Source organism: Medicago truncatula, chromosome 8 (assembly GCF_003473485.1).
Source record: "Medicago truncatula cultivar Jemalong A17 chromosome 8, MtrunA17r5.0-ANR, whole genome shotgun sequence".
Lineage (NCBI taxonomy): Eukaryota > Viridiplantae > Streptophyta > Magnoliopsida > Fabales > Fabaceae > Medicago > Medicago truncatula.
This window is the reverse complement of record NC_053049.1, coordinates 17,168,971-17,192,944: the sequence shown is the minus strand read 5'-3', so window position 1 is coordinate 17,192,944 and position 23,974 is coordinate 17,168,971. Positions and strand designations below refer to the sequence as shown.

Here is a 23,974-nt window from a genome sequence, read left to right as displayed (position 1 = left end):
AACTCAAACAATGAAATGATTAGAATAGTTTAGTTACACATTTGTCTATAATAAATAAGTTAACATATTATAATTGTAAGCCATGCTAAAAAGTGCAAAAGTGCTTTAAAGAGATTGTTTAAGAAATCCATAAAAAATTGTCTTAAACATAAACGCACAAGTTTCTATACATAATTACGACTCCTACTACTTATTTTAATTTCCTAAAAAAATACTTTAAAGGATATTTGTTAGTATTTTCTATAATTTTATAGAAAACTCTAATCAAATTTAATACATTGAAAACCCACTTGGGTTGGTCTCGTGGTGTTGACTTGAGACCTCAGAGTGTGCTCCTCTCAAGGTTTTATGTTTGATATTCTTTGATGCTAATTTCAGTGCGCTAATTTAGTTTCTTAATAATAATTTATATATTGAAATATGCAACAATATTCATGATTGCGTGCTACTCTATGTTTTCTTTAGACACTATATGTCCTATGTTTGCATCAAAATCACAACAAATTATCAATTTATTCGAGTCTTTGTTTTTTTGAACTGCTGTACCTCACATTCTTTTCACGAAATATTCATTCTACAATATATACATGAGTTGGCAAACACTCAAAAATGTGTCTTTAGTGGAAAAGTAAATGTAACTGATTTTTGTTTCTGTTGCAATTGCAATGAGAGTATACTTGAAGTTTTATAATCCATTTACTAACCTACAGTCACAAAACACGTCTCTTAATGCAAGAACATGAACATGCCTTATTCATTACTATTTAAACGTTATCAAGTTTTCCAAATTGAACATAGCATTGTTTCATTTTTCCTTCCATGGATCCTCCACTTTCTTTCACCGTTCCTCAAGAGGATTTTCTTCTGTTCCACCAAGTGGATAGAGACCTCTACAAAATCCTTGTCACAGAACTTTCTCGTGATCCATCCGAGTCCATGCGATTGCTTGCTATGTGGCTTTGGTTGGAAAAAGTTGGTTTTCATAACGTTGTGAAAAATATTATGTCTTTGCCTATTATTTTGATCAATGAGATTGCTGATGAAACAATGCTATGTCTCACATGTCTTACCAACAACAGTAACACCTCCCTAACTACAATAATGTTATCTTCTGAAGCAAATGATATTCCACTTCTTCAGAGCGTAATGGAAAATGAAATCTCTCTGAAATTCTTTCGTCAGAATTGCATGGAAGCAATTCATGGGGTGGAGAAAACAAGAAAAGAAGTATGTATGAGGGCATTTGGTGATATCATGCAACGGGCGATGATGAGAAACATAGCAGAGAGAATGGTGGAGAACAATAATTTTTTGTTTGGTTCGACTGGACCAATAAATCTGCAGTTTGGTTCGGTTGGGATTGCAGGTGCACTAGGGCAACAACATAGCAACAACAATGGAGGAAGAGGAGGAATCATACCAGCGGATGAGAGGACATTGTTTGTGACATTTTCGAAAGGGTATCGTGTTGAAGAGTGGGAAGTTAGAGAATTTTTTACTATGGCTTATGGAGATTGTATTGAGACTTTGTTTATGCAAGAAACTCAACCAAATGAGCAACCACTTTTCGGAAGAATTATTTTTCATAAGGTGAGTACTATTGATATGATTCTGAAAGGAGCTTCTAAAGTCAAATTTTCAATCAATAGGAAACATGTGTGGGTCAGAAAGTTTGTTCCGAAAAGAACAAACACCGACAAAGTTATACTTCCTGGAGAGACTTCTGGTTTTGGGTTTGGAATTACTAGTTAGCCATAATTATGTGATATTTATGTTTCTTGTTTTCATGTTGATGGTGGTTTGAGAATATTAATGTTCACATAGATAAAATTATGTACTCCAATGAAGAAATTATGTACTATAATGATTTGCATGAGTAAAATTGTGTAGTTTAAAAAAATCTCATAGAAATTTTTAAATTAATTATTGTACAAGTTATTAATCAGTTACCAATCAGAGATCTATGAGGAATTTCGATGGGATACAAGTGCAGCTCGTATATCTCAACCCCAAAATATACATTTTGGTGTTGTTAAGTTGGGTTCTTGCAAGAAACAATAAGTATTATATATATATAGAGACAGGATCCGTTGACAGCAGGTGTCAACGAATTCGTTGACACCAAATCCTATCCATTTATTTTATTTGATCAAAGGTTAATTATAGTGACACGTTTTTATTTATTGTGTATCCTTTCTTTCAATCACACACTATTATTGTTTTTAATGATTACAAAACCCAAACTGGAAACAAGATCGTATCATGATCCTCTTCTTCTCTTGTCCAAAGTTAAAATACTCCATAATTAAATAATAAGATACTTCAAGATATTATCGTTTAGAATTAATTGAAAATATTAATTTTTTTTTACTAATTGGAAATATTAGTTGGTAAAACATTGTCTTGGAAGAAAAAATTATTTTAATACTTGAGTGTTGATGAGTTTTCTTCGATTAGTTTAATGTATTGGTCATGAATTCATGATTGAATAAATATAAGCAACTTCATATGAATTTCTGATATAAAATCAATTTTATATCAGGTGTTAATCGATAGTGAAAATTGATAATCAGGTTAACTATAAAGTGAAGTTTGGTAAAGTTTTAATTGTGAGAAACATAATTACAACTTACAATCTGTTCCCTTTTTCTGGACAAATCAATAAAAACAAGCATACATATACCTATCATATCACAAATTGGATCATATGAATATTTTAAGATGAAAACAATAAGAAAGGTAATTACAAATTTGATTGTATTCTTTAACGGCTATGAAATCGAAATAAGAAAAGTTATGATCAAACAATTTCTGAAAGAAAGAAAAATACACAGGCATGAGTAATTTCAGGAAGAAGAAGAGAGCATGATTTCATTTATCTCCTAAAGAGTGTGCACGTGAACAATTAAAGCAAATAAATATGAACCATTAAGATGTAAAAAAGGACGAACAGGATTTGGTGTCAACGAATCTGTTGACACCAGGTGTCAACTGATCCTGTCTCATATATATATATATATATATATATATATATATATATATATATATATATTGTTTCTTCTAAAATGGATATGCAATCCTAAAGGCCTTTTTTTAAGCCATTAACACTCATTTTGATTGTGTTTATTTTCACGTTTGATTACTTTCACATAATTTAATTTATGACTTTAATTCCATATTCATTTTTGTTGATGCAAACATCATTTGCTTTTTTGAAATTTTGCATGTCTACCACTCTCAATCATCACTTAGTTTGATTGTTTCTATGACTTTGAATGTGACTCTAAAATTAATAATATAGTCAGTTTTATACTTATATATGAAACTCTGCAATACCCGTACATCGTACGAGTTAGAGTTATTAAAAGTTGAACATGTTTGTTTACAATCTGAAATATACTACTGTGTGGCATCATACTTTATGTTTTTGAAACTACAAGTCTACAATGCATATTTCATTGTCTAACTTGGATGTTCATTGATGACACTTTGTCATATCACATTTTTAGAGTGCTTTTATAAGTTTTTATTTATTTTTATTAGTTTAGAATTTAATTTAGAGTCATTTTAAATAAACCGTAGCTTTTAATTTTTTGAGTCAAAAAGAGTATTATTATTATATTCATCGATAGTCATATGCTAATGAGATAAAATAAGGCACGACATTATTTGGAGATTTGCTAGTAAGAAGAAACATTGGTAATTGGATGAAAACATAAGTGAAGCAACACATGCCAATGTTGAAAAACAAGTGGGCCTTTGACCAAAGTTGGATTGGATGATCCGAAGATTAAAAAGAGAAAGAGTGGTGATATATGAACACCCTTAGGTGGACATACCACTTTTGTACCACCCCCATGTGGTCTTTTTAATATTAATTATAATAGGGGCAATTTTGTCTTTGACACTTCTCACCCTCTCTTTCTTCTTCCTTCACGCTTTTGTTTTCACAAACCACAACCATGAACCAGTCCCATCACCATCAGACACAAACGCCGTCGTCATCGCCTCCCTCCAATCTCACCACCACCTTCATCGTCGCTCTCAAATCTATAACATCCTACGACCATCACCCTCGACCCATCATCAACAACGACACTGGCGTTTCCAGCGACGATGACGACCAACCTTCATCGCCTCTCTGTTGCTGCCAGCCGCCGCAGTTTTCGCCTATCCGTTCAGATCTACGTTTTTGCATTTATGCTTTTCAAGATTTGCATTTTTTAAGGGACCATGACATAGATTTAGGCAAACTTCGAGAAAAGAATTGGAAAATGGCAGCCGTCACCGTTGAGAGATTCAAACCTATGTTTCCGGCTCGGCCACCGTCGCCGTTGAGAGATTCAGATGTGTTTCAGATGTTTTATTTTGCATGTTTTCTGTTGTATTTTGTTTCTCATAATTCGTAAACATACAAAACAAGGTGGTGGTGGTGGTATTCAATCGTGTTTGAAGAGATGAGATTGTTGATTTTTTTTTGAAAATACAGACAAAGTTGTGGTGGGACGCATTCATAGAGAAGGGAGAAGGGTTTGGTCAATTTTAAAAAAAAAAAGACACGTGGATTGCCACATGGGGGTGGTAGCAAGTGTGTATGGGAAAGGGGTGTTCGTTTATCTTTATTCTATATATAAGAAGAAGGCAGCCGCTCAGGACAAAGGGGGATTATTCACGTTTTTGGCAGAAAATAATATCACGCTTTGGAAGGGAAAAATGACATCACACATCAAGAGAAAAAAAGAGGAACAAGATGGCGCATGAAAACAACAAGCAACACAAAAATCTTAGCAACAAAATTGAGGAACAAGATAGGAAAACCACATCACCGATTAAAACTAAATTGAGGAACAAGATGGCGCATGAAAACAACAAGCAACACAAACTCATAAAGAATTTTAGCAACAAAATCTTGTTCTCGTTCTTTTCTCTGCATTTTATATATTTATTGTTATTCAATGAAATGAATTTAAGCCATAAAACAAGACAAGCTCAAACCAATGAAATGAATTTTACCAGCACAAAAAATCAAGGAGGTAAGAATTGAACCCAGATCTAACAACAAATAAATGATAACTTTTAAATCCACAAAATCAACAACCTAAACAATAAACCCATAAAATCCCAGAAAAAGGGATGACGAAAATTGAAGAAAAAATCAACGAGAGATAGGGGTGTAAATGGTTCGGATAAAACCAATGAAACCGAAAGTCCAAACCGGAAAAATATCCAACCTTGTTTGGTTCGGTTTGAAACCAATCCGAACTAATCGAAACCGATCTAGTTTGGTTTGGTTCATGATTTTTCATTTCGAGATCTGTGAAACCGATGAACCAATCCGATGATAACCACACTCATTACTTTACTAATATTATCATAAATTCCTACCTCACACATACTCATGGTTAGGCCCAAAATTAAACATAAAATAATTTTAAATAATTTTTAATCCATTCACTTTATCTCATCTTCACATACCATTAGTCAGACTCTTTCATTTCTACTAAAAAATAAACCCTAGCCGTCAACCTGCCACACCAAACCCATTGTTCATCACCACCGGTCACCGCTGAGATCGTTCATCTGATTAGTTTTATCATGTTTATGCTATTGATTTATACTCATTATATTTCATTGTTTTTCATGTTCATCTCTTGGTTACTGAAGATTAGAAAAATGCATTCAAAAACGAAAACATTTGCGATTTGCGTAAAATTTTGTTCGTGTATGATGTCACTCATGTGTATTGATAAAAATGAAATAAAACTATAAAATATATATACTACTCAATTAAAAGTGCATCCCTAGAAAATTTTCATATTCGCACGCAAGATCTGTTTGGCTATATATATATATATATGGGAATGCTACAACACACCCACTCACTTTTGTGAAGGTGTGTTTTAGCATTGAACACCTTTAATGTTTTGACAAAAAAACCCCTATTTTTCCTTTTCAAAACCAAATAAGTTAAAGGGCAATTATATAATTCATCAGTTCAATTTTAATTTTTTTCTAGTTTCTACCCATCTCTCCACCGATCTACTTTACAGTTCACACCATTACAAATTCATTCATATTTTTTTTAGTTTTCAGCTCAATCTCTCTTGTGGTTCTTGCTACCCATTTATGTTCCCTCATCTCTTCATAATTCCATCCCCCATTTTCATTGCTTTCTATCAGATTCAACCTCACCGTCATGAGAGAAATGAAAAACAACATATTTGTGATCTAAGAAATCCTCCGTCGCCGACGTTGAAGACTCCGGTGGTTCCGATGACTATAATTTGTTTTGGTGATTTGAAATCAATTTGAAAACTGCATCATGTTTTTAAAAGAATGAAAAAAACGAATTGCTTCTCCAGCGCAAAATCGGACAAAGTGGTGGTGATTTAAAGAGAGGAAGGAACCAAAATGAACACCTGATTTCGGAAGTACAAATTGGAAAACTGAAAATGAAAATGAGATTTTAGGTTTAGAGAGGAAGGAAATGTGATAGAGGAAGAAGAAGAGATAAGAAAACGTGAAAACATTTTTTGATCTTATGTTTTTTTAAAAAAATTTGTTGTTTTTATTGTTTTTTCCTTTTAAAAATAAATGTTAAAAACAAAAATTCCATTTGGTCATAATTAAATAAGAAAAAAAAGGAAAATAGTCCAATCAGCATGCCATATGGACGGATTCTGCTGACGTGGTTAAATGAGGAATCTGAAATTACAAGGACAAAATCTATTATTTTTACAGGGACTAAAACCGAAATCCGCTAATAATACAGTGACCAAAATCAATATTAACCCTTTCAGTTTTTTATTGATGTTTGCACCACCGAAAAATATGTCGTCTTTCTTACATTTTGTGTGCTGGATTCTGGTGGGCCGATTACTTTTGCTTTGAGATCGAGAGTTGGCGTATAGCTGCATTCTTGTTTGGCTGGCTCCGTGTTCCTCTGGTGGACCAGGGGTAAGGGGTGCCTGTCTGGTTTGGTCCTAAAGTATGGTGGGCTGATCGCTTTTGATTCGGATCGGGAGTCAGTTCTTTGGTTCAATTTAGGTTTTGGGCTGTTTTGGTGTTCTTTCGGTGGACTTGAGGTTGAGAGGTGGTGGAAGTTGATTGATCTTTAGAATAGTGGCTCAAATTAAGTGATGAGGACGGAGTGTTTCATTTAGAGGGGTTTATTTTTGGGGTGAGTAGTGACGATATGTGGTTATGTATATCTTTTTTTAGAGGTCTTTTGGTGAAGGAGTTTGTTTTAGGTAGTGATGTTTTTTTAGTGGGTGTTGAAGGTAGGTTAAGTATTGTGTGTAGCAGGTGCCTTTTTGGCGTTTATTTTGGGTGTTCTGCCTATATACGGCGCCTTTAGTTTGTATTCACTAAATCACTGGTTTCTGTTCAATTTGAGCATGGATCAAGTTTTCAAATAAAATTTGCTGTTCAAAATAAAACGGAGAATGTTAACCAGTGCCCAAGGGCATTGGTTATAAGCATCCAAAACAAACAAGTTTTCATGAAAAAGTTGTGTAATCATTACATGATCAAAAATAACATCTTATATTTTCAAGAAAATATTTCTATTTATAGATTCTTTAACCAATATCCTGAGGACACTGATCAATGAGACCCTTGTTTTAATCGTCTTTCTTAGCAATAAGACTAGGTTCGAACTTTTAGGAATATGTCTCTAGAATGATTATGCATTCGCCAACTTCTTAATCTTCTACCTCTGCAAATTTTGCTTCATGATCATTTTTATCAACCAGTTGGCGTCAATTTGGTAAAGTAGCAGGTGTATGTTCCTTGCCATGTCTCTAACATATGCTCCAATAGCCTCATCAAAATTCTCACGAATCGATTTTTGACAGCGCAAAAATTGATTAATTTGACAAAAATACATAAATTGAATATGTATCCATCATAGAATATATATCCATCAAAGTATTGAATATGCATTAATACATCAAAAGCCTGTGAGAAACTTAAAAGACTATGATCGAAAATTTGAAGAAAGGTAAACCAAAAGTCAACATACCCATCAAAGTTTTATTCACTTTTAGGTCTTATTTGCATTTTATAAAGACTATTTTGAAAGGTTGATTGTACCTCTTTTGTTTAATCCTCCTATAAGTAAGGAACTTCACCATGTTAATTTTCTTATGGACGGTTTTAGTCAATTTAATATTTTTATACGAACTCTAAATTATTCATGCATCACACGGGTTAGATCGTCTAATAGCTTAACAATAACAAATACCTATGAGAGCTATTAACTAGCAGCAACAGTCATATTCCCGTCTCCAAATAATTGTAACTTTAGCATTTTTTATTTTTCTCTAAATAATTGTCACTTTAGAATACCAATGCAACATTTATTATCTTTTTCCATTATTATACCTTTATTTATTAAATTTCATCCAACTTAACTACTCCACTAACTATAATTAATAAGGATATTTTAGTAAATAATACTAACTTTACCATTAAAATCATTACAATTAATCATTTTTTTAATAATCGTGCACAAATCTTAAACGACTATTATTTAGAGACGAACGGAGTAACTAATATGGCATGGCGTTGCATACACTTTCCACATAATATCATTTATTGCCTATATCAATAATATTGTAACCGATTTCTATTTAAAGCATGCGTTGCATACACTTCCACGTAAGTCTTTTTGAACAATTCTCTGATGTTAGATTAGTGACCATATTTGATTCGATCTCCATGATTTTATCTTTGATATAAAATATTGGTCATAAATTTATTGCCAACAAAGAATATACGAGTATCAATGCTGGAAATTCAAATAAAATATTACCTTCGTTCCTTTTTAATTGTCACTTTTTGACATTTTACATAAGATTTTTTCTAGATTACCTTTGAAGAATGGTGGGTAATTTACCCACCAACCAATGAAAATGAACAATTTATTGATGGGGTCAAGATAGTTCATGGATACCACTTAAAAATGTGCTTATGTGGCTAATGTGTATTGGTTGGAGTAAATTACCCACCATTCTTCCATGGGTACCCTAGCTGTCACCTTTACACAAACCAAGACAATCAATAATTGTTACTATTTTTGATACAATTGTTTTTACTTTTACTATAATGGCCTTATTAATTTAATATTTCATTTCATATGTTTCTTTCTCCGCAATAAATATCTAAGGGTAATATTGGTAAAACAACGTTTAATGTTGCATTGAACTTTGAAAGTGACAGTTAAATAGGAACAAAAAATTTATCCAAAAGTGACAATTAAAAAGGAACGGAGGGAGTATTGCCTTTAGTTTCTCAATGATGTAATGCAATTTCTATTTAAAGTCATGGGGTTGCATCCAGTTTCATCATAATATCAACCCTAGTTTCTTTCTTCTATTTTTTCTTTTTCTTTTTTTTCTTTCTTTTCATTCAGAAATGGTGCTCGCCGGTAAACTTAGTACTGAACTTGGGATCAAAACACCCGTCGACAAGTTCTTCAAACTATTTGCATCAGAACTTCACGAAGTGCAAAACATTAGTGAAAGAGTTCATGGTGCCAAACTTCATGAAGGTGAAGATTGGCATCACAATGATTCGGTTAAACACTGGACTTATGTCATAGGTAATTATGTTTCTAATTCAATCAACATGCCTCCATATCATCTTGTTTATTTATATATTGATCCTTAATTCAATTAATAAGAGCATAGGGACCATACTTTATAAGAAGATTATGTCCTAAAGATAAAGATAGAGTTTTTTCAGCTGTAAATTAACTGTGATATTTAGACAACAAAAGATGGAGGATCTAAGAAGAGGGAGAGATAAACAAAAATACAATCAAGACTTTATGGTTGTAAATGAGTGCATCTAATTCAGACTTCTTAAAGATATTTTTGATTCATTTATTAAAAAATCATGTATCTCATGTCAAAATAAATGCTAAATACTCATTAGGAGATACATGATAGAGTTTATGGTTGTAATGAGTGCATCTTATTCAGACTTTTAAAGATATTCAGATACTTGCATAGAGTCCTAAACTAGAGGTGTGAGAAGGCAACTAAACATTATATAAATTATTAATATTAATTTTTTTGTTTCGAAACTATTTTATTTGAAAAATGAAAACAAGGTAATTAATTTGATTAGTTATTTTTGAAAAATGTGTCCATATATTTTTCATAACTCTATATACAATGTTTTTTTTTTTAATTTAATTGGTATTAATTGCCTTTAGCATCACAATAGATGGTAAGGTACACACATGTCATGAGAGTATCGAAGTTGATGAACAGAACAAAAAAATCACTTTCAAGCTCTTCGGTGGAGACATTGATGAGCACTATAAGGTCTTTAATTTGATCATTCAAGTAATTGATAATGGTGATGGCACTGGAGCTGCAAAATGGACTGTTGAATATCAGAAGATCAATGAGGATATTGACCCACCAAATGGCTGGATGGACTTACTAGGCAAAGTCACTCGAGAAGTTGATGCTCATCTTGTCAAAGGCACAAATATAGCTCTATAAGTCATAAAGAAAGTAACAAATATGTTGTAATGGCTTAAGTATTTATCTTTATAATTATTGTGATGTGATGTATTGGTAATACCATATGGACTTATGTTGATCTTAGTTTGAATGTGTTGGTTTAAGAGTGTGACTTAAATTATGTGATACAAATCAATAAATGGATATTTGTGTTTCTTAGTTTATATTTGCACATGCAATATGTTTTATTTTTGTAACAACCAATATTGGTGTTTTTCTCTCAGTAAAAAAATCGAAGATTATTTGATTTAACTCATTGTGGGTCTACACTTTGAAAATTAAACCCACATAAAATAGTGGGACATATATTGATTTCATCCAATAAAACTGTGAGTGTTAAAGAGTGATGAAAAGTGAGTGTTGTTAGCAATATGTGAACAAAATTTGTACTTTTTAGAGTGTCTAATATCATTCATATTGTTGTGGATTGTTCTTCCGGTTGTTGTAAAAGGTTTGTACAAAGAGAGTGGTGATTCCAAGGATATTAAGGTTTTGGTATTCTTTTATTGCGATGACCTTGAGCTGTCAATCTCAAATCATGCATATCAAAACTTTGTTAGTACAATCTTGGTTTAAGATGTCTTTTCCTAAGTTTTGCAATTTGTTAACAATATTTGTGAACCACATTTGCATGGAGGAGATGGAATCATCATCCTCCATGTGAAAGAGTTCATATTGTTGGATGACAGTATTGATCTTTGATTGTTTGACGTCTTATGTACCCTCATGGAGAGTTTCCAAAGCGTCCCATATTATCTTAGCGGTTTAATAATGACAAACCGAGTGATACTCATTCACTTCAAGAGAAAAAATAAGTATGTTTCTCACCTTCAAATCATATAGAACATTTTTTTTTGTAATCCTCGGCCCATTCGACTTTTGGTTTATTTTGTGCGACGCTGTTAGCAACAACTTGCAGTTCATACAACCCGTCGATCACGGCGGCCCACACATCCATGTCAACCGATTGAATATGAACACTCCTACATTCTTTTCAATAGTCATAGTTTTCGCTGTCAAAAATTGGTGTTCTATTGTACGTCCCCTTAAGCTTTATCCTTGCCATATCGACTCTTTCGGTAGTTAACCACTAGTGAAGAGACGAGACTCTTGATGCCACTTATTGGTCTACATGGCAAGCAAGAGTATGCGCTAGAAGGGGGATGAATAGTGTTTTAAAATATTTTAGGAGTTTAGCGAAAGCGTGATTGGAAAACGGTTTGACTTATTGGATTTGTGCATGATAGATATAACAAAAATATAAAAACAATGATAATACACTAAGATTTATTATTGAATTGAGAGATTCAATGGCCAAATCTTACTACAATCAAATATCAATAATCCACAATACAATTCACAAAACCTTATATTGGCGTACTCTTGGCATAACCGCCTTCGGGTTATGCGGCGTATGATTAAGAGCGGGAGTGGACACATGTAGCATGATCCCGACAGGGAGGCTTACTCCAGTGTAGCACGACGCATGCGAGTAGGCGTGCTCCTTTGAGTGTGAGGCCTTTAGGCGGCATAATATTGCACACGTGTAGGCGTGTGAGTGGTCCAGAACAATTTCCCCCCAAGCCGTTGATGTCTTTATGACTAAATGGCTTTTATCAGAGAAGGAGGCATTCGATTCAAGGCGCTCGTCGACAACTTAGTCTGGAGGCCCTCGATGCGTTGTGTTAGGAGCTAAAGCTCGCCCACAAAGAGTGTGGCGTCCATTGATGAGGCTATTTAAAGAGGATCTATCCTTTGTTTTTCTCCAAACCTATTTCTTTTTTTTAGTCATTGTTTGTTGCGAAGAGTTAATTTCTTATTTCCTCTTTTTATCTTCTTTTTCATTGCCACCTTTGAGTGTTTGTCTTCATCGTTGTTTCAATTTTGAGGATATGGTGATCCCTTTTTACGCGGGTCATGGAGGAGAATCTCATGTGTTTTCTGCAATGATTTGCCAACATGTGGACGAGGTTGAAATCATGGAGTTGTATCTTTCGATCCGCATTGATGCATTTTATTTCATGCGGCGGTATATTTCGGTCCGCATTAATGCATTTTATTTCATGCAGCGGTATCTTTCGCTTCGTATTATTGGTCGCCCAAGGCAACACGTCTGGCCAAGGCTTAGTTCCCCCTTCAGCAAATTTCGGGGCGGGACACTCTACCTTGGGGTGGCTAGCCCTTGAGGAGGGTCCCACGACGGACGCTAGGCCTGTTTGTTCTACTTAAGAGTAGAGACTTTGATGTCCGCCCTCTGCGAGGGAGCTACCTTCATATACATCATTGAGTCATGACAGTCATGAAACAAGAGCAAATTTGCAACTAATGTGCTTCCTTTTGGGAAAAACATATGTTTATTAGTGTTGATAATACGAATTTGCAATCACTCATATTACAGAGTTAAGGTGTATTAGAGAGATGAGGTGAGACTACCGGCGTTCCAAATGTTGGTCGGCGATGCCTTCATGCACTTCCTCGAGTGGGTATGTCGCTCCGCCCGAGTCATGGCATTTCAGGAGTGGGGTGGAGAATCCTTTCTTAAAAAGTTGACCTCTTATAATTGTGTGCTTACAAGTTCTTCTCTATATCGTTATCGCTTCCGTAAGGTCGTCCTGAGGTTTCCCTTCTTCAATGTATTCCTTGATTAGTGTCGTCCATGTACGCGGAACGGGTTCCAATGCGGCCACCATTATGTTTGTCCCATAATTGGGTCTCTATAAGGTTTCTTGTACGAAATAATGGTTTATTCTGCTCGACCTCGTACTCTCCACTTTGGATAGTACGTCTGCCCTCGTGTTTTGTTCCCTCGGGATGTGTGATATTTCCACCAAGTTAAAGTCGATGATCATTTTCTTCACCGTGGCTAAGTATTTTTGGAGGAGGGCGTCTTTCACTTGAGTGTCACCCCTCACTTGGGAGACCACCAATTGAGAATCTATCTTCACTTGAACTTCCCGGGCGCCGAGATCACGGGCCAGGTCGAGCCCTACTATCACAACTTCGCATTCTGCCCGATTATTGGTCGTTGAGAACCCGAAGTGGAGGGATAACTCTACCGTCAATCCTTCCGTGCTTTCGAGGATGACTCCTACTCCTCCGCCTCTGGTGTTAGACGAGTCGTCCGTGAAGATTGTTCACCTCGAGCATGGTTTCGCAATGGGCGAAGTGAATTCTGCCAAGAAGTCTGCGAACGTTTCGGCCTTCAGTACTTTCCTTGCCTTGAAGGTTATGTAAAATTCGGAGAGTTCTATCACCACTTAGTCATTCTTCCAGCCAAATCTGGTCGAAACAATACTTTTTTTAGTGGTTGTTCGATTCGAACCACGATGGAGTGGGCAGAAAATATCTCCTCAGTTTCGTGGTGGCCACCATGAGAGTGAGCGCCACCTTTTCAATCTTTTGCGCAACGGTTGTGGAGTATGCTCCGATGATCGGTAACGACTTCCGGTGAGGCGGCGAAGTCAGCGCTTATGCGCCACATATCAGAAAAAAAAATCTTCTCCTTTTTTCTGATTTTTTGATTTTTTTTTTTTAATTTTGAAAATTAATTTTTAGATATTTTAAAAAGTAAAATCTGATGTGGACAATTCAAAATAAATAAAAATTAAAAAAAAAATCAAGTCAGCGCCACATATGCGCATTTGATGAGTTGGATGGAGGAGGGGTGTTTTCCGGAAAAAAAATGTTTTACAAGGATGCAAATCAAACCGAAAATTTTATAGGGGCGAAAACCAAAAATGACCTATATTACAGGGGTGAAAAACACTATTAACCCTTTTTATTTTATCAATAGTTGTACTACCTTCATTCTAAATTATAAGCAAATAAAAAAAAATCACACTTATTAAAAAAACTAAAACATAGTATTTTGCAACATAGTTTCTTGTGTTATCCTTGAAATAAGTTTTATAGGAAGATTTAAAAACAATTTTCATTGGTTATTGGTTATTGAAAAAATGGAAGAGAGAGCACATTGAATGCACTTTGCATTTAATTTTCCTTTGGAAAAGATAATTTGTTGAAACAATATAATTAAATATGATAAAAGTTGGTCTTTTTTACTTATAATTTGGGACAAAGAAAATGAGTTTTTTTTACTTATAATTTAGACCGGAGGGATAATTTTATTTCTTAATTAACTCGATCCTCATTGAACTATAGTCCTTATCAAGATTTCAAAATCTTGTCAAATTAGATCTTTTTACAGTTACAAATATGATTTCTTGTTTATTCTTCAAATGACTTGTTAGACCTTCCAATGTCTGATAGTGTGATTAGAATAAAGTGATTAGAATAATTAAGTCTTATTTTACACATGAATCTAAAATAGATAAGTTTTCTTTTTACAAACAATAACATATTATAATTGTAAGCCATGATAAGTTCATAACAAGTGCTCTAAAGATATTGTTTAAGAAATTCATAAAAGAAAAGTTTATCTTGGAAATACAACTTGAATATTTGTCTTAATCATAAATGCACAAGTTTCTATGCAAATGTTACCACTCATACTAATTATTTTAATTTCCTAAACTACACTTTAAGGACACTTGTTAATATTCCTTGTAATTATATAGAAAACTCTAATCAAATTCAATACATTGAAAATCCACTTAGGTTGATCTGATGAGGTTGGCCTGAGACTTTGGAGTGTGCTCCTCTCAATATTTCAAGTTTTATTTTCCCTGATGCTAATTATGATGCACTAATTTATATTCTTAAAAATAATTAATATATTGAAAGATGCAACAATATTCATGATTGCTTGCCACACTATATAAGCTCTTTTACCACTATTTGTCTTATTTTTGCATCAAAGTCACAACAAATTATAAGTTTTTGTGAGTCTTTGTTTTTTTGTACCACTGTACCTCACATTCTTTTCCCTAAATATTCATTATAGAGTATATACATGAGTTGGCAAACCCTCGGAAAGTGTGTCTTTAGTAGAAAAGTAACTGTAACTGATTTTGTTTGTTGCAATTGCAATGAGTACACTTGAAGTATTATAATTCATTTAGTATAACCTACCCTCACAAAACACGTCTCTCAATGCATGAACATGAACAAGCTTTATTTATTACTATTTAAACATTACACAGTTTCTCAAATTGAACATAACATTATTTCATATTTCCTTCCATGGATCCTCCACTTTCTTTCACCATTCCTCAAGAGGATTTTCTCCTGATCCACCAAATGGACAGAGACCTCTACAAAATCCTTGTCACAGACCTTTCTCGTGATCCATCCGAGTCCATGCGATTGCTTGCTATGTGGCTTTGGTTGGAAAAAGTTGGTTTTCATAACGTTGTGAAAAATATTATGTCTTTGCCAATTATTTTGATCAATGAAATTGCTGATGAATCAATGACATGTCTCACATGTCTTACCAACAACTATAACACTTCTGTATTTTCAATGTCATCTTCTGAAGCAAATGATATTCCACTTCTTCAAAGTCTAATAGAAAATGAAATCTCTCTGAAATTCTTTCTTCATAATCGTGTGGAAGCAATTCAAGGGGTGGAGAAAACAAGAAGAGAAGTATGTATGAGGGCATTTGGTGATATCATGCAACAAGCGATGATGAGAAACTTAGCAGAGAGAATGGTGGAGAACAATAATTTTTTGTTTGGTTCGGCTGGACCAATGAATCTGCAGTTTGGTTCGGTTGGGATTGCAGCTGAAATGGTGCAACAACAGAGCAACAACAATGGAAGAAGAGGAAGAATCATACCAGCGGATGAGAGGACATTGTTTGTGACATTTTCGAAAGGGTATCGTGTTGAAGAGTGGGAAGTTAGAGAATATTTTACCATGGCTTATGGAGATTGTATTGAGGCTTTGTTTATGCAAGAAACTCAACCAAATGAGCAACCGCTTTTCGCCAGAATTGTTTTTCATATGGTAAGTACTATTGACATGATTCTGAGAGGGGCTTCTAAAGTCAAATTTTCAATCAATAGGAAACATGTGTGGGTCAGAAAGTTTGTTCCGAAAAGAACAAAGACCGACAGAAATATACTTCTTGGAGAGACTTCTGATTTTGGGTTCGGAGCTACTAGGTAGCCAAAATTCTGTGTTGTTTATGTGTCATGTTTTCATGTTTAAGGTAGTTTGAGAATATTAATGTTCACATAAATAAAATTATGTACTCCAATGAACAAGTTATGTATTATAATGATTTGCATGAATAAAAAGAAGCAATTACAAACTACAATACAAATTAGTACAAATGAATCAGGTTTGAAAACAATTATGTTGTTGATTTTCAATGTCTTGTGACAAAGATATCTCACTTGGATATCTCTTAGCATATGTAATCAATTAATTTTTTAGATTAAAAATTGTTACCAATGTTAAAAGTTTATTCATTACTTATTAAAAGTTGAACATGTTAAAAGTTTTTGAGATTAAGCACATTAGTAATTTTACAAATTTTACCCACAAACAAATAATGTTTACTTCACTTATAATTTACTTATGTGCTAATTAAATTTTTATTGATTGTTCGTAAATTAATTTATGCTCAATTCTTTGTAATCTAAAAAAAAACCTCGTTGGTATTCGTTTTCCGTGCATGCAAGTTAGTCCAAAAATTATATTTGGGTAACATAGGAATGCTAAGGACAGTTACTCGCGCACACTCTCTTAGACTCTCTTAGACACTCTCAGTGTATGGTGCAAACAGGCCTTCTTTTCTATTATTTACTTAGTAACCGGATCAACAGATTAATACTTAAGTGACTTGCAACATTTTCTTTTAGGTTAAAATGCACTTTTGGTCCCCTAATGTTCACAAACTTGCGATTTTGGTCCCCCAAGTTTCACTACAAGAAATTTGTAATTTTGTGACACTAGATTTGCGACAGTTCAATAAACAGTCGCAATCTAACATTTGCGACAGTTCTTGCAAACTTTTTTTACAACCGCCGCATCATTTTTTACTTATGACATTGCTTTTACATTATCATGTAGCTTTCTCTCTCTCTTTTGTCTGCACACGCACAATTTCCCTTCCCTCTCATTATAAAAAAAAACCCCAAATCTCCAAAATAACAAAAAAGAGAGAAAACCCCAAAATTTCACTCATTTACCAAACCACCAAATCGCAAATTGATTCACTTTACATATGACTTCAATCTATACTTCACATATTTAGTATATTTACTTTGGCAAGGATATATCTATTAGGCCTTGGCTTGTTCTTCTAAGTTGCAGCAATGAACACGACACAATGAAAGTTCATGAATATAGAAATGACCCAAGATGAGTTCATTGAAGGCAACATAGGGACACATAATTCACTTCATTTCCCGAAATTATTATCAAATTTTCTGATTTTTCTATCCCATTCTTATTTTAAATGGTTTTTTGTTACAGTGCTATGTTTTGGCTTGTTGTCTAACTTGACATTGCAAATTTTCTTAACAGTGGCCTTGATTCAATACACCCCTTCTACGCATTCACACATGACATTTTCCGTTGGTATGTGCATAGGTTGCAAAACGACTTAAAGCTATATGTTTCAACCATACAATATGAAACATGTTCCTGTTGTTGAGATAGAACCATGAAAACTCAGGTAAGCATTTAAATCTGTCTGTAACATGTTCCTTTTTATTTGTGGTTCACGTTCCTTTTTTTGGGTCGGATTAAATTCCTCAGCCACACCTAGCACTTGTTTAAGATTTGAATAAACATGTATGTTAATTTTTTTATTCTCAATACAATTGTACTACTATTTGCATATCCTCTTGGATAGTTTTTATGTTCTGGAAGTGTTTAAAGATAGTGTAAGCATTTTTATGCACTGTATGTGTAGCATTACATAGCTAATCCATAGATTGGAGAAAGAGTATGGTTGCGATTAACAAGTATTTTTATGCAATTGTGCATATTCTTTGACAAATATATCATAAAGTAATTATAGTTTCATTCCACGATAAGGTAAAATCCATGACTTTGGTGATTTTATTGCTTATTTTTGTTAATTGGTGTCTTATATGATGTTTGATTTCTTTTTAGGTGGAAAGACTTAGAACCACCAAACAGGGCGTGACATTCTTTGGAGTCTATTCATCGCCAGTTTATCAAAACAATTTTCTCGTCGAAGAACATCTACATAATTGATTAAATTATCATGGTAGGAACTTAAGAAACCTAATTGTATCACTTGTTTGTGTTTTTTAGAATCATTTTATATGAATGTAAAATTCATATGTTAGTTTATGAATTAATTCATATTTTTTATTTATGAATTATAATTTAGTTTTGTCATAAAAAGATGATGAGTAAAAAGTTCTATTAAAAATTCATCAAAAAACTGATTTTTTTTTTTTTAAAATAAATTCAACAACTGCGACAGTTCCAAACTGCTGCAGTGGGTTTATAAAAATATTTTTCATCATTTGCGATGGTTACAAACTGTCGCGACACTCCTTTCAAACAAAAAAAAATGTACTTTGCGACTGTTATGAACTGTCGCAATGGGTATTGCGGCTGTTGAAGCAACTGTTTCATAAACTGTCGCAAAATGCTGTTGCGACCCCAACATTCCTGACATTTCAAGAACCGTCGCCAATGTGGATCTGCGACCCTTAGGACAATCACAATCCATCATTTTAAGGGTCGCAAAATGCATTTTTTCTTGTAGTGTTTAGAAATAGCACTTTTGATCCCTTAAGTTTAACCCCAAAATGATATTTTCAAAAGAAAATTCATGGAAACCAGCCTGATTAATGTTTATGGTGTGAGTGATCATAGCATTGCTCTTGGGCAACAAATTTTCTTAAGATTAAATGTGGAGGTAATTTGACACCAAATATTTGAATGAAAAATGAAAATTATATTTCATCAAGTGAGTCAATGGTTAAGATATGCTTCGTTTAAAACATGAAATGAATTTGTACCAAAAAAAAAACTTGAAATTGACTGGAAATCATTTTTTTATATGATAGCCATGCATGCATGTAAGTAAGTAAAACCAAAACACAAACTTGTTTTTTCTTTTAATGTCTTTTGAAAGTTAAAAATTTGGCTTACCAAATTAGAGGCAGAAGAAAATCATATAGGTACTATGTCTATAACTGTCAAATAAACTTCATTCACTTAAATTTTACCCTAAATACATGTATTGGTCCTTTAAGTTTGTCAAAAAATATCGAGTTAGTCATTTAAGATTTTAAAATTTTAGATAGGTCCTTTAAGTTTATGTAAGTTTCAAATAGGATCTTTAAGTTGTTAATTTAATGCACCTATTTGAAGTTTTTAAATTTTTAAATTTTAAATAGGTCCTTAAAAGGATAATAGTGCATTAAATTAACAACTTAATGAACCTATTTGAAACTTAAAACATTTAAAGGACTAATCTCGTATTTTTGTCAAACTTAAAGGACAGAAAGATGTATTTAGCCTAAATTTTACTTACTAGTTTCCTATATCCTCTCCTGTACATACAATTGAGAATCAATAAAATACTTAAATACACATGATATGTCTTCTTACCATTCTCAATAAACTTTACATGTGGAATCTATTAACAATTGTTTAATTGTTTTAATCCCATGACAATTATTACATTAACCCATTAATTTATTTTTTATTTTTTTACTGAATCAAGAGTGAGCAAGACATCAAGGAGTCGCTAGACATCCCAACTACGTCGGCATCCTCAGGGAACTTCAATCTGCTGCCGCTCATCCATATATTATATAGGCTTAAATATGTAAATGGTCCATGTAATTTAGCGTGTTTTTGGTTTTAGTCCCTGTAAGTTTTTTTGTTCTAAAACAACCCTTTTAATTTCGAAATCTTTTGGAAATCGTCCCTGCCGTCAGGTTCCGTTAACAAAAAAGCATTGGTGGATAACGGAGGTACACGTGGCAGTTTCTGGGTTGGCAAAAGTTGCTGACGAAATGTTCATAAGGACGAAAATCAAAAACGCAAATGTTCATAGGGATGAAATTGAAAAAAACGTAAATGTCAAAATTTCAAATTTAAAAACAATATATTCTTCTTCTTCTTCATCCCTATTTTTTCTCTTCTTCATCTCCCTTCCCTGCCAATTTCTTTATCTCCTTAGAAAAAATTCACCCCCTCGTGGCAATGTCTTCTCCTTCCATTGCTAATACATCATCAATTGAATTACCTATATGTGGGCGCAACAAAATCATAAGGATGTTCATCTCCAATTTAAATGAAAACCCTAAAGAAGATATTGGAAATGTCCAACCTTTACGGTGAGTTCGTTGGTATAATTTTAACAAAGTTTAATTTAATTAAAAGCTTAATATGTTTAATTTATTGTTTAGGCTGCCTCATTGGTGGGTAATTAAGTCTGTGCAGAGGCAGTATCCTCAATGTTATGTGATTGAGTTTGTGTAGAGGTTTGTACGGAGGTAGTTGCCACATTATTGTTTGACTGTCACATAGTAGAAAAGCTATGGAAAACACAATTCTATAATATAGTAATATAACTTAATAATAAGATAATTTGTAATAAAGTTATATACATAAATAAAACTGCTACAAAAGATGCATAATCACTTAACTGTTTTAAGTATAGTAATTGGGTGTGTTTGTCAGAACTGAATTCACATTTGGTTGAGATTGAATAGCCTCAAAAGCTGCTCCAAGGGAAGGGAGATTCACAATTGGAATGAGAAGACATTGCCACGAGGGGATGAGTTTTTTCTAGGGAGATAAAGAAATTGGAAGGGAAGGGAGATGAACAAGAGAAAAAAGAGGGATGAAGAAGAAGAAGATCTTGTTTTTAAATTTGAAATTTTGATATTTACATTTTTTCAATTTCGTCCCTCTGAACATTTGCGTTTTTGGTTTTCGTCCATATGAACATTTCGTCAGCAACTTTTGCCAACTCAGAAACTGCCACGTGTGTCTCCGTTACCCAGCCATGCTTTTTTGTTGACGGAACCTGACGGCAGGGATGATTTCCAAAAGGTTTCGAAATTACAAGGGTTGTTTTAGAACAAAAAAACTTACAAGGACTAAAACCAAAAACACGCTAAATTACAGGGACCTTTTACATATTTAAGCCTATTATATATATAGGAAAAAGGGAAAAATATGTACAAGAGGGGGGGACCAAACCCTCGAAAGAAAGCAAAAATTAAGGAAAACAAAAATTAGGTAACCCCAATTGGTACCCAATTAGGTAACCAAAAAAAGGATGTGACTGAATGGCAGGAGAGTTACCTGCAACCGCAACTACCAAGGTATTTGAATCCAATTGCGCATTCGATCCCCTCCTCAAGTTGATGAACATCGACCGTAAGGGGATAGAAACATATTGGAGCTGCAGCACCGGGTCTAAAATAGAGGTACTCTCTACATCATTGGAACGAATAACATCATCAGTAACATTCTCAAGAGCCAAATGATAGGTGAAGGCAGACTTGTCACTATGCGCATGTATGCTTGAATCAAGGGGCAGCGCTTCTGGACAGGTTTCTGATTGTGCAACATATGTGTCAACGGGGGCAACAACCGTGGGGGAGACGTGTTGTTCAGGAGGTTGATCAGTTGCCGCAACCGGGGTCGTAATTTCAGAAGCCGGTTTTGAAAAAGCTAAAGAAGACTCAATGTGATGTTTAAGTGACTGTTCTAATGATGCAGCTGGTGCCGTAACTTCATAATTAATGACCAATTTCTCAAAAGCCATAAATGACCCAATACCAAGTGGATTTTCATGTGTATGCCACTTCTTTGTTTGAGCTTTGTGTTGTATTATAGCCTTCTTCCCCTTGTCGTGCACCTTCTTAGTGTTATCTCTGTCCAGTTTCAAATCTTTTTTCCGGAAGCAACCAATGACAGTTCGTGACTGAGTGTCCAAGAATATGACAACGTGAGCAAAGTTCTGGGTACCACTCTCACTCCACCTCCATAGGGAAAGCAAACCCTTCCCTCTCCACCATGATCTCATAAAAAAACCGACGAGAGAAGTTTATGTCCACCAGCACCCGCGCATAATGGCCAAAGGTGCGTTTCTGAGTTGCGGCATCAATGATGAGAGGAGTACCAAATGCACCTGTAGTTTCCAATAATGTTCTTTCTAAGCAGTACTCTTGTGGCAAGTCCAGCAGTCGTATCCAAACATGCGCATGTGTCAGACACCAAGAATATTTATTAAAATCCTTGGACCATTAGGAAAGACGCAATATTCTCGGCTTTTAGTTAACCGTCCCCATTGCAAGTGAAGCGCGGAGATCGTCATCTGAGGAGAATGAAAACTCGTAGAATCCACTGCCAAGAGATATCATATGCCACAGACCCTTAGTTTTCCAGTGCTGCGATAATTTTTTGGTTATTTCTTTAGTTGTGTACGGCTTGTCACCCTTGTTCAAGAATAGTCGGCCGTGCATATTATGCTTGCATTTCTCTAACCCCATGACATAGACAAAGCTTTGTGATGTGGGAAGCGCAAACAAGTCAGGTTACCAAACGGAGAATGCTTGTTCTACGATCCAAATTTAGCACCCAACAAAAGCTAGTGGAGCGAATTGGATAATATTAATCCTATCAATGAGCAAAATCAATGAATTGAATAATATTAATCCTAGCCACCGTGAACAATGGAATAAATGAATGAATGGAAGCAATTAATTAATCCCACCAACCAAGTTGCTGATCGGAGAAAACCAAAGATCAACGTGAAAACAATAGCTTTAATGAATTGGAAAATCTTCTCATGCTGGGAAACCCTAGCAGAGAGCGTTCAAAAGCGTATCTTTTTCCAAATTTTTGAAAGATATATCCCTTAAATAATTCATTCCCGTTTCATCTTGTTTGATTTCTGAATTTTTTTTAATAATTAAATTTATTAAAACAACCACACAATCACATTAAGTGGAGTGTTGTCATCATTGCTTGCACAACTTTCAAATTTTTGGCTTGTTGAAACTAGTTTTCGACAATGAGTTTCACAATGTCAACAAGTTGTTTTGGTACTTGATACATGATGTGATGCATTTCCATGCCACTATGTTGTCTAATGAAAGTCTTTTTTTTTTCTTCTTTTGTGGTGGCCGAGGTTTGAATCACAGACCTTGCATATATTATGCATTGTCCTTACCAACTGAGCTAAGCTCACGAGGATATCTAATGAAAGTCTTTGTCAATACTACTGGAGTCTCAGGTGTTTCAACCGGTTGTACTTCATAAACAGTTGAAGGAGCCATGGAAGTTGGCATTCCCAATGATTCCTGAAGGCGATAGTTGCTCCATACACCTGAGACTCTTTCCTATCCTCAAGTGCATATGCTAAACATAATCCTTACTTTGGGGAACAGAGGTTTTAGTCCTAGCAGAGCTGGTACAACAACAGTTGCAGGCAGCAGCACTACTCGTACAATAGCAACCAGAAAGGGAATTGTGATGTCAGTTGATGTATCTTGGAGAAAACCGACAACGGG

The 23,974-nt window shown here is 34.3% G+C and overlaps 3 protein-coding genes across 3 annotated transcripts; all 3 read left to right on the top strand.

The window, feature by feature from the left end:
- Positions 1-819: 819 nt before the first annotated feature.
- LOC11405690 (uncharacterized) lies at positions 820-1,844 on the top strand. Its single transcript, XM_003628146.2, has one exon. It carries the CDS (start codon positions 820-822, stop codon positions 1,750-1,752), a length of 933 nt encoding a protein of 310 aa, XP_003628194.1. The 3' UTR covers positions 1,753-1,844.
- A 7,541-nt stretch (positions 1,845-9,385) lies between these two features.
- Positions 9,386-10,697, top strand: LOC11405689 (MLP-like protein 28). Its single transcript, XM_003628144.3, has 2 exons — positions 9,386-9,604; positions 10,234-10,697. The coding sequence occupies exons 1-2, from the start codon at positions 9,418-9,420 to the stop codon at positions 10,515-10,517; spliced, it is 471 nt and encodes a 156-aa protein (XP_003628192.1). The 5' UTR covers positions 9,386-9,417; the 3' UTR covers positions 10,518-10,697.
- Positions 10,698-15,669: 4,972 nt separating this feature from the next.
- Positions 15,670-16,765, top strand: LOC11406818 (uncharacterized). The gene has a single exon (XM_003628142.3). It carries the CDS (start codon positions 15,681-15,683, stop codon positions 16,608-16,610), a length of 930 nt encoding a protein of 309 aa, XP_003628190.2. The 5' UTR covers positions 15,670-15,680; the 3' UTR covers positions 16,611-16,765.
- The last annotated feature ends 7,209 nt before the right edge of the window (positions 16,766-23,974 follow it).

Excerpts from the sequence above, each read along its gene's own strand:
- LOC11405690 (XM_003628146.2), top strand. The coding sequence starts at position 820 with ATGGATCCTCCACTTTCTTTCACCGTTCCTCAAGAGGATTTTCTTCTG.
- LOC11405689 (XM_003628144.3), top strand. The coding sequence starts at position 9,418 with ATGGTGCTCGCCGGTAAACTTAGTACTGAACTTGGGATCAAAACACCC. Across the intron at positions 9,605-10,233 it reads ACACTGGACTTATGTCATAG|ATGGTAAGGTACACACATGT; the intron begins GTAATTATGTTT and ends GCATCACAATAG.
- LOC11406818 (XM_003628142.3), top strand. The coding sequence starts at position 15,681 with ATGGATCCTCCACTTTCTTTCACCATTCCTCAAGAGGATTTTCTCCTG.